Source organism: Nanorana parkeri, unplaced genomic scaffold (genome assembly GCF_000935625.1).
Source record: "Nanorana parkeri isolate BGI_ZX_2015 unplaced genomic scaffold, ASM93562v1 scaffold151, whole genome shotgun sequence".
In the NCBI taxonomy this organism is placed as follows: domain Eukaryota; kingdom Metazoa; phylum Chordata; class Amphibia; order Anura; family Dicroglossidae; genus Nanorana; species Nanorana parkeri.
The window spans coordinates 1,950,124-1,960,895 of NW_017306419.1; the positions used below are offsets into that span (position 1 = coordinate 1,950,124).

General features: G+C 41.3%; 1 protein-coding gene across 1 annotated transcript in view; it reads left to right on the plus strand.

Annotated features, from left to right (window-relative positions):
• The window catches only part of ESF1 (ESF1 nucleolar pre-rRNA processing protein homolog), a 47,673-nt gene extending 38,985 nt beyond the window's left edge, over positions 1-8,688 (plus strand). The window contains exons 12-14 of the mRNA XM_018554269.1: positions 1,476-1,552; positions 3,392-3,538; positions 7,998-8,688. Coding sequence (XP_018409771.1) covers positions 1,476-1,552; positions 3,392-3,538; positions 7,998-8,306 — 533 coding nt within the window. The 3' untranslated portion in view covers positions 8,307-8,688. The remainder of the gene's footprint in view (positions 1-1,475; positions 1,553-3,391; positions 3,539-7,997) is intronic.
• The last annotated feature ends 2,084 nt before the right edge of the window (positions 8,689-10,772 follow it).

The window sequence follows — 10,772 nt, forward strand, 5'->3', positions numbered from 1 at the left end:
GCTAGTCATACATGTAGAAAGATGGTCATATTTTAGGATGTTCACTTGATAAGTGTTTTTGTTTTTGCAGTGGGGCAAATGATTCTCTCAGATAATGTAAGACTTTATTGTTATCAAAAATGTCATTAGGAGGGTTGGAAATTGTTCTTTGGTGCTTTGTTGATTTCTGCTGATAAGGCAGGGATGGATAAAGATAACCCAGCCCTCCCACATACTGTCAAGAGATGGCAATGAGGAGATATCATGACAAACACATGGATGTATAGGCTGGGACCACATAGAAGACTTATTGATGTTTAATGGCCTGTTATTGAAGGATAGAATTTCCCACTGGATTGCCACTTTAATAAAAAAGACTGCCAGGGTTATTCACAAAATGGTGAAGAGTTTGGAGAAGGCAGGAGAAGTGAACAATCCAGGACAACATAGCTGAACTGGAAAGTGAGCTGAATTGGAGAATGTTTCCAAATCGGCTATGTTGTCCTAGATTGTTCCCTTCTCCTGCCGTCCCCAAACTCTTCACCCTTTTCACTTGTAAGAACATCTCCTTCCTTATGTTTCTCCATCAAAGCTGGTAATTTTAAGTCAAGTTTGTGTTAGATGGTTTTAGAGTGTACACAGAGTTTACATCCTCCTCCTCCTCATTGACACTGTTTAGAGATTGGTGATTGGCCTCTCAAGCCGAAGCATTGCGTCCTGTGTATCTTGACATTCTGGGCAAATTAACAGTGGACTTCTACTACAGTGTTAACTTATCGCTATGTTAATGGTCTTCCTGGGGTAGATTTTTTTTTTTTAAATGACTTACTGGGAGGGCTAAAATATTACACTTAATGAGAACACTTTGCTCTAAGCTCCTTCAATGCCAATCATTTGACCAAAAGTCTACCTATTCTTTCAGCGCTCCTTCTAGTGCTAGTTATGTAACCAAAAGCCTACGTATTTATTTAGCACTCTCCCCACTGCCAATTACTGTATATGTCCAACTGCCTACAAATTCCTATGTCAATTATGAGACTACAGACACGACTCGGTATACGATGTGGTTATGTTCAAATAAACCCATCGTAAGGCGATCGTATCACAAACCGGGGAGTTTTATATACCTGAGACACATCGCTACTTTATTATAAAATACAGTAGGCTTTTGTCCATATGGAGGTCACTGTTAGTGTTTAAGACAAGTTTAAGGTAGGCTAGGCTTTGATATACTGAATACAGTACATGATATATATACAGTAATAGTGACCATGTGACAGAGTGAGGGCCCTGCAGCTGCTGTCATATACCATGATAAAGATGAAAAATGGTAAACCGATCCATCGGAAACCCGAGGAGCATGAGTATATCTAGATGTATGCATTGCATCTCAAAAGCCTTTCATTAAAAATGATGCCAATATACTGATGTTTTTGTGATTACAAATGGCACTAAACTGTGAATCTCAACAACTTTTATTCTAAACTATATCATAGGTATGAAGAAGAAATTTACAGATGGCAAGAATGAACAGGATTCATCTGAAGACGAGGAAGAAAAAGAAAGGCAGGAAGTGAGTATAAGGGTTTAGCGGGTTCTCCTGTGAAAGTGGAACTTTAGCTTTTTTTTGGGGGGGGGTCTTTTTGTGGTCTGTCTTTTATGTAGAGAGTAACCCTCACTTCCTGTCCTCATAAAATTACAGAAAGGAGGGGGCAATCTCCACAATGACAGCCTTGACATTTTGTTTGAAGGAATCTAGAAACATTTCTGATTAGGTCTAAGTCTACTAAAAAGTGTTTTATTGATATTTGTTTTTCCATTAATTAGGTTACTGTTCCAGTTGCATGACTGGAAATCTACTGAACAAGTTTTTAAAAAAAAACAATGCAAAGAGAATCAAAGATAGAAGTGGCATAGCTTATAACATTCAGCAAACATGCTCATGGCTTGCAGAGGTGTTTCCCACAAAATTGTTAGATGTAGATCCTCATTTACTAAAGTGCGGAACAGATGTCAGTAGAGATCCTTCTCCCAAGATCAGAAGGTACACTGCAAGGCTCAGGATTTACCCATCGTTCCATGGTGGGCCCTACAGATCAGAAACATTCCAGTATGTAATATCAGTTGACACGCTCCATAAGTGCCTGAAAGAAATCAGTTAAAGCATCGTTTTCTCTTTTGGACTGTCCTTGTTCTAGTAGCGACAACTGAAAGACACTGAAGTAAGGCCAGTCATTTAAACCACAAGCTGGAAATCTCTGCTTGCATGGACTTTGGTGGCCAGTTTAGAAAGCGTACTGTCCTAACCCATACTCTAACCAGCAGGGCAGAGTTGTAGTCACTAGTAGGTGTGCATACTGAAATGGGTAGCTCAGAATTAAAGGGAACTTTTAATGAGAGATACAGAGGCTGCCATTGCGTACCTCCCTCTGAAAATGCTAATTCCCTGGCTATCATTCTGGCCTTCTAGATTAAATCCTTTTATTTGGTAACTTGTGCTTGGTCAATAATTCAGAAAATATTATAGCCAGATGATCATATTGAGAGCCAGGCAGCCAGTATTTTCAGAATGAGGCCAATAATGGCAGCCTTTTAAGAAGTGCTGTGCTGCACAGAATTGATCCTCTGAGCACTAGGAGTTTCGTTCCTTTAGAATGGTGGCATGAAGTGCCACTCTGTGCTCTAGAGCATTCCAGCTTCTGTGTTCTGTACTGCTTGAGCTTTACCCACTAAGGGTTGAAGGGGCTCAAAGGAGCTCTACAGCTGCATGTCCCTCTTTTTAATTTCCTTAAAGAATGGGCCCTTTTTTATAATGAAAGGAAGTTTGGATTGTTTACAAGTATTTCATTGCATAGTATACAGAATTTATATAGCGCCAGCAGTTAACAATATAAAAGGAGACAGTACAGCTACAAAACAGTTGAAGACAAGAGGTTTAGGAGGCCCTGCTCGTGTAAAAGAGAGAGGCAAAGGATGCACAAGGTAATGGCTGTGAGGGGATGAGTTGAGGGAGAATGTAAAATTTGGGTTGTTGGGTAGAGGCAGGTTAGGCTTCCCTGAAGAGATGAATTTTTAGGGATCACCTAAAGGTCAGAGACAGTAGGGTGGATTGGGGTAGGGTCCAGAGGTTGGGAGAGGCTCTGGAGAAGTCCTAGAAGCAATCAAGGGAGGTGGTGATGATGAAGCTAGAGAGTAGCAGGGTTTAGAGACAGCAAAGAGAATGGTTTGGGTGTTATTTTAGGACGAGGTTGGTGATATAGCTCTGGGCAGAGGTGTGGGTGGCTTTGTGTGCTGTTAGTATTTTTCATTTTATATGTTGTACTGGTATATATAACACTTCAAGTTACCAGTTTGCAATGCTTTCATTGTGCAGTTGTGATGTGGAGCTACATGCTTTCTGTGTGTCTTGCAGGCGCAGATGACACTGCTTATGATGGACGATGTGGAGGATGACCGAAAACATTTCAACTATGATAAGATTGTGGAGCAGCAGAATCTGAGCCGCAGCAAGAAGAAGAAGCTGAAGAAGAAGCAAGAAATAGTGGAAGACAACTTTCAGGTATTTTGTCATCTCCATCTGTCATATGGTGTATACAACTACACTTTCATGGTGATCTGCAAAAATTCTATTTCTAGAACAATGTGGTAAACTGTTACTGGCTACGCTGGAGCTGTTGGACTGCCCAGAATAACTTGCATGTTATGTTGTCATTTTTTTGGAGAGCCTTCACATGGGTGTATTTGCCTCCAGCACAATTTTGAGAAATGTCCTGGGTGAAAACATTGTGGCTTCGGACCCAGAGTTGTATTTTCAGCCTCATGTGGCTTGCACATTAGCCCAATTAATTTCAAGGCTTTGATAAACACTGTTCTTGTAAAAAAAAAAAGTAAACTCCGAGCTTATTAAAATACAGTGCATGCATATTACTTGTCATTACTGACTGTTGAAGATGAAGAAGTTGCACAACAAATGGTACATGTTTCTTCAAGTTCTTAGCACTTTTATAACGCTAATCGACTAAATTGGAAATCCTTTTTCCTAGTTTCACTGTGCCGATTTCAGACGTTTTTTGAGGCACCGCCCAAAATTCGGAGAGAGGGTGCTGCTATCGGCACCCTTTCGGTTAGTTTGCTTCGGTCAGATGATCGAAGGAGCTGGACAGAAAATGTTCCTACGATAGGAGCCGGCAGCCTATGTGCATGGCCACCTTTAGTGTAGTAACATATAGGGATCTCTCTTCCTGCTACTCTTGAGTTTTACATACATATATATTCAATGGCCAGCTGCTGGTAAAATCTGGTGTTACATCTTATCTAAACATCTATATCCTAAATCAGGGGTAGCCAAACTCCGGCCCTCCAGCTGTGGTGGAACTACAAACCCCATGAGGCGTTGCAAGATTCTCACAGCCACGACTCCCGGAGAGAGATGCATCATGGGATTTGTAGTTTCACCACAGCTGAAGGGCCAGAGTTTGGCTACCCCTGTCCTAAACGGTCAGGAGTGTGGCTATACTGGTGGCTCTGAGAGGACTGATAACTGCACAGGGGGATGAAAAGTAAATAAGGGATAATATGTTCTAGGAAACCTTTTTGCATTATAATGCAAAGTTTTCATAATGTGTAAGCATATATTTTTGAGGGTTAGAAGCTTTACTGTAAAGGTGGTGTTTTCTCTGCTGTCTCTCTACCTTTTCTTTAAAACAAAAAGCAGATACAATATATATGTTAAATGCATCAGTGTGACCAGTGTTGCCATTTGAAGAAGATCCTTCCACCCCAAGTTTTTATGATGGTGTTCCACTAAAGAGTGAATACAACCCAACTATTGCCTAATTTAGTTCTGTTCCCCTCTGCCCACAAAATACAGTTTGTAGATATTTTCCTATTTCCTGAAGAAATGTAATCATTTTGTTTCTATTCTTTCTTCCCAGATTGTATCAGTGCTTTTCTTGCCAAGATGGCTTTCATTTATTTTCAGGGAAAGGGCTTGTAAATGGAAAATGATGTTTCTTTATTACAATTCTATTGACTGCACTGCTGTATTTAGGAAAAACAAACATTCTGCTTCCCAGATTAAGTTCTCCTACATTCAGATGTACTTGCCTTTACGCAGGTTTAGCCACATTTACATGCATTTATGCGTATTTATCCACGTTTAGAGTTTGTAATTGGATCCTGAGTGCACAGATTTCTGTTATGTCTAAATGCAGCTAAACTGAACGCACCTAAACACAATGGGGGAATTTATCAAAACTGGAGAAGACAAAAACCGGAGCAGATTTGCACTGCTACCAATCAGCTTCCCTGTCTCATTTTCACATCTTACCTGAGCAAACTGAAGAGAGAAGCTGATTGGTTGTATTGGGCAACTCCTCCAAATTCTGTCTGCTCTAGTTTTGATAAATTCCCCTCAGAGTTTAAATGTGATCAATATAAATCATTATATGCATTTAGAAATGTCCAATAAACACATATAACAAATATCTGCCCATGCCAGCTTGATTGAGACACACAAGTTTATGTAAGGGTACAGAACTGGAAAGCAAACCTGTGCTTTGCCCATGCAAAGCAAAACAATTTTTTTTTTTATTGTGTCCTTCCCTAGCACCACATACTTGCTTTTCCTATGCTTCCATATTGCAAATGCTTGTAATCTTCCGGCGCTAATCATCAGAAAAGGATTCTTCTTATATTCATCCGAATGCTACAAACAGGAGATGGGCTTCTTACGTTTAAGATGGAGAAAATCTGCAGCACAATAAAACAAAACGGAATAGGGCGTCCTCCCCACGTGGAATATGTTTATTGATGATAAAAATAAATATGCCGATGGTACTCACAATCTGGATCATATAATAAAGCAAAGCTCTGATGAAGGAGGCGTGGCCCCACAAAGGCGTTGGTAAGATGTTTTGCATTGTGAGCTGGAGGTGACATCTCAGCAAAACTACCAAGAGAAGCACTCAGCAAGGTTATATAATACATGCTTTACAATCCAGATTGTGAGGACCTGTATGTATATTTATTTTTATCATCAATAAATGTATTCCACAAGGAGAGGCAACCTGTCTTGTTTTGTTTTAAATGCATGTAATACCCAATAGGCATAGGGCTAGTTTCTATAGCAGATTGACAGAGCTGGGATTTAGTTGGATGTCCTATAACAGTAGGATGGTTGATTCAAGCACTGACTAAACATTTATATGCTAAAATATGAAATATCTGCTTGGGAACCTAAACCTAGATCTGAGATGACCTTTACTAATGGAACACTAGAGTGTTCCATGACTGTAGAATGGCTTATAGCTGCAGGCATTTTACTCGGGACATGGAACTCAGTGGGTACATCTTTGATTATAATACATGAGATCACTGTGTTCAGTTCCCACAAAGTTATTTGTTTTAAAGATGTCGTTAAACAATGTCAGCATGTTGCTATTCATGACTGGGGGACTCCTCTCAATCCAACATCAATCAGATGGAAAAACCAAAAATAGACCTCCTTTTAGAGGACACTTACATTAAGTATGATCTGTTGGGTTATGATGAGGTGAGCCAATGGCACCAAGAACCCTGCTTTAATATGAGGCAGAGTATAGCATTGCCTTTTAAAAAAAGAATGTTATTGGTTCCATCACCTATCCATAAAAAGATTTCTTCTTACCATAAAGATAGCAGGCAGATCAATAAATATCATACTTTATGTACCGGTAGGCAAGTACACATCGAGATCTGCTATTTTATAGTGTAGATGTAGTCTATAATAGGACGAGTCAACTTCCATTCTCAGTGGGCCAAATACAGGCCAGGGTTTTGGAAAAGACAAAACATTTTATCTAGTAAACTGTTCTTATTTAATCAGAAGTTGTTTAATTAGAGAAATCTTCAACTGTTTGAAGAGCTTGGCTCTCAAACACTGGAGCTGTCCATCCCAGCATAGAAAATAGAGCCATGAATCTGTTTCTTATGCAGCTGTTTCAGGAATGTAAGCCCTCATTGCAAGACGGCCAAGCCATGTTCAAGAAATGTTTAAAGGAGAACTATGGGGTCAGTGTTTTTCCCCATAGTTCTCCTTAGGGTAACGAGAGGACACAAATTAGCGTCCTCCCGTTACCCTAAGCTCAGTATACCGCGAGCTACAGCTCGCGGTATACTGAGAAGCCGGAGCGGATCCCGACCTGGACGTCGGGATCCGCCCAGCTGCGTGAGTGACAGCTGGCTCTGCCTATCTAGAGGCAGAGCCAGCTGTACCCGCCCCCTCCCCCGTCCGTTCTGCCAGTCATCGCTGGCAGATCGGAGCGGGGAGAGGGGAATCCCCCTGTCACGGCAGAGAGCCGTGACAGGATCGAGAGGTGAGCGAACCCGGTATGTGTTCGCTCACCTCCCGATCTACTGAGCTGACCTGTGACAGTCTCATTGTCACAGGTCGGCTAGAACTATGAGGTGAGTGGAACTCACTCATCTCATAGTTCTCCTTTAAACCAAAGCTTCTATGGAGTAGGGTATGGGTTATGCAGTGAGTGGGGTTTGCATCTCCTCCATCATGTCTATGTAGAAGACATGGACAATTGTTCTGCGTGTAAAAATGTAGTTTACACTTACACTGCTATTAACATACAAAGAGATATCAGTGTAAAGAGATGTGGGTTGTGTGAACTGATAGGGGTTACTATCATGGGGTGATATGTTTGGAGATCTCACAGCAGATGAACATTTTAGAATGAGTGGCTCTAGAGTAAGTCTGGTTATATTTTGGCTCTGCTTTCTAGGCACATCAAATTGTGCTGAGGTTCTGTATCCAACACCTAACCCAGTGCAGCGATATATAGCTCTTATCCTAAATACCTTGACATTCCCTTGGAAGTATTTGCATATATACCAAGTCAAAAGAAAGTTTTGGATTCTCCTGTAGAACCTGCTGCCTCCTTACTACAAATTATTTTTTTTTTTCACCATATGAAACTGTGCTACCCTGCACAGAATTATTTGATAACATTTGTCTTTTCTTTCTTCAGATTAATGTTGATGATTCAAGATTCCAAGCCATGTACACATCCCATCTATACAACTTGGATCCTTCTGATCCCAACTTCAAGAAGACTAAGGCAATGGAACGCGTTCTGGAAGAAAAAGCTAAAAGAAGAGAACAAGAGCAGAAAGCCTACACAGAGACGGTGAAGAAACCCGGGGCAGGACTGGAAACTGTGCCAAAAGCAGGAACATCTGCTGTGAAAAGAACAGACCCATCCCTCTCTTTACTGCTCAAGTCTGTCAAGAGCAAAACCCAGCAGTTCCAGGCTTCAAAAAAGCAGAAAACAAAATAGTTGTGCAATGTACATGATACTCTGCCGTGTCAGTAAACAGCGCTGGACTGCAGATCAGACTGACAATCCAAACAGACCTCCCCGTGTATATATAGCAGCACATAAATAAATCGTTTTTTATCAAAGTGAGTATTACAGTGATAAGGGAAAAGCCACCTCGGAGATTTACAGTGGGTCGCACGTGGACTGCCAACACAAAATATGTTCAACTTGCTTAATTATATGCAATTGTTTTTGTAAATGATATGCATCTGATGTACAAATGCAATTGTATATTTATCATAATCACTAAAGAACATAGTACAGGAATAGCGTGAAAGAAGTGTTCTATGTGATATGTAAATCTCCCCCACAGGCTTAGAAGATGAAATATATAATGTTTGCTAAAATGTATATGTCTGATACTTTGTTAGTTTATTGGACCTATTTATATCTCTAAATGCACTTCTTTTTTCATTTCTACATACTTTGGTTCTGTAGACAGCAGTACAAAATGCATAAACATCCGTAATCCCAAACTTGTTTAATGTACTGCAGGAACTGCATCCCTTTAGGTGTGAGAGAGTTGCCATAAACCCTGAATCAGCTTCTATGGCATAAGCAGTAAGTTGTCGTTTCTAAAAATACTAGTTAACTTTGAGTGACTGACCTGGAAGGAGTGTGCACAGTTTAAGTTTAATCAGAATTCTTAATCTTCCAAAACGCTACTTTGGAAAGTATTAAAAGCCATTGGATCATAATAGCAGCCAGGCAGCTAGCATTTTTAGAAGGAGAGGGCAACCTCCACTTTCTCCTAGTGCAACTTTTCAAGACCTGGCCCATTAGAAACATTTACTGCTTCAGCAATTGAATTATTAGTAGTAGTTTTGGATTGAGTAGGAAAGGGTTAAAATCACCAGCAGTTTAAAGAAGAACATTGGGAAAACATTTTCTTAACTCTTGCAGTGGGGATACCCCCATTGCTCAATTGTGTCTAGGTGCAAAAATAAATACGTTACACTCACCTGAACCATGGAGCTGGCTGGCTGTCACAGCGTTCCCTCCAGCCTGTTAACTACACTACAGCGGAGGGGGAATGCCCCTCTGCGATCTCATGTTCTATACACTGTGTATAGAACATGTTGACTCACGGACCTTAGACCACTGCCGCAGAGGGGGAGAGAGGCTCCAGGGACTGAGTGAATATAACTTTGTTATTTTTGCACCTAGACACAAACGAGCGCTTGACCTTTGCAGTGGAGCGACTGAGGGTACCCAGAGTACTGCTTTAACCTTCACTTCCTGTCCTGGAAATACAACAAGAAGTGAGAAAAATCCCCTCTAAAGGTGCCCATACACCTGGTGATTATCGTACGATAAGCGCGGGAAATCCCGCGATCGTACGATAATCGGCAGGTGTATGAAAGGCGTGTTTCTACTGTACGGTCGCACGTCTTTTGTCTTTGGCTCGAAAACCCGCCGAGAATCGTACTATTTTCGGCGGGTTTGTGGCCTGCTCGTAAGACAAATGCCGCACGGGCCGGTGTGCGCAAGGGCACACTGCCCTTTCAGCATTGCAGTCATCGGAAGCCCGCCCCTCAGCGGAGTGTGCTTGCGATGATCGCAAGTACCATCTGCCTGTCCGAGATGGGCAGATCCTACGTTTTTTTTTTTATTACCTTACAACCATCGCAAGACAAAAGTCTTGCGATGGTTGTAAAGTGTATGGCACTGGAACAGCTCTCCAATTAGAACATTTTCCTTCACCTCCTGTTTTGGGGACAACTGCACAGTTATAAATAGGTGAAGTCTTCCTAGCAGGGTCACAAATCAGTGCTTCCACATACATTATAAATGATCACAGAAAAAAACAAAAAGAGGAAAGTGGTGAAATCACAGAAAAAGTGAGATAGTGTAAAAAAAAAACTAAACCAAGCCAATTAGCTACTAGAACTCAGACTAAAGATTTTCCTTCACTGGCCCGAGTAAGAACCTAGCTGAAGAAAACACTGAATACTTGAGGGAATTTAGTAAGTGTATGATCCCTTTAAAACAACCTGCACCTAATTCATGAAAGCTTAGTGTCAGGTTTGGTTGCAGTTCCGACATGTGCAATACACTAAGGTAGTTCTTATTACCGACACTAACTGTCGCTGAGCGGCTAGTTTCCCATCTAGTCTGGTCTCCTAGAGATTTACAGTTGCCAGTGGCTACATTTTATAGCAAATGGCAGGCTGTCTATTGGCTATGGAATCTGCCTGCTGTCAATCACAAGGGGATCGGACCTGATGGGGATCTAGCCTCTCGGCTTCCCCTCAGTCTCTGCCCACACACTTCTAAAACTCCTCAGCCTCTGTGTGACAGGTTCAGAGGCCATGAGAGGTGGTAGGTTGCACTGAAGATGAAGCATCCAATATGGACACTCTGGCCTCAGTACCGCAATTGGAAGTGCTTGCGCCATATTCATGTACCAGTCTCCTGTAGCAG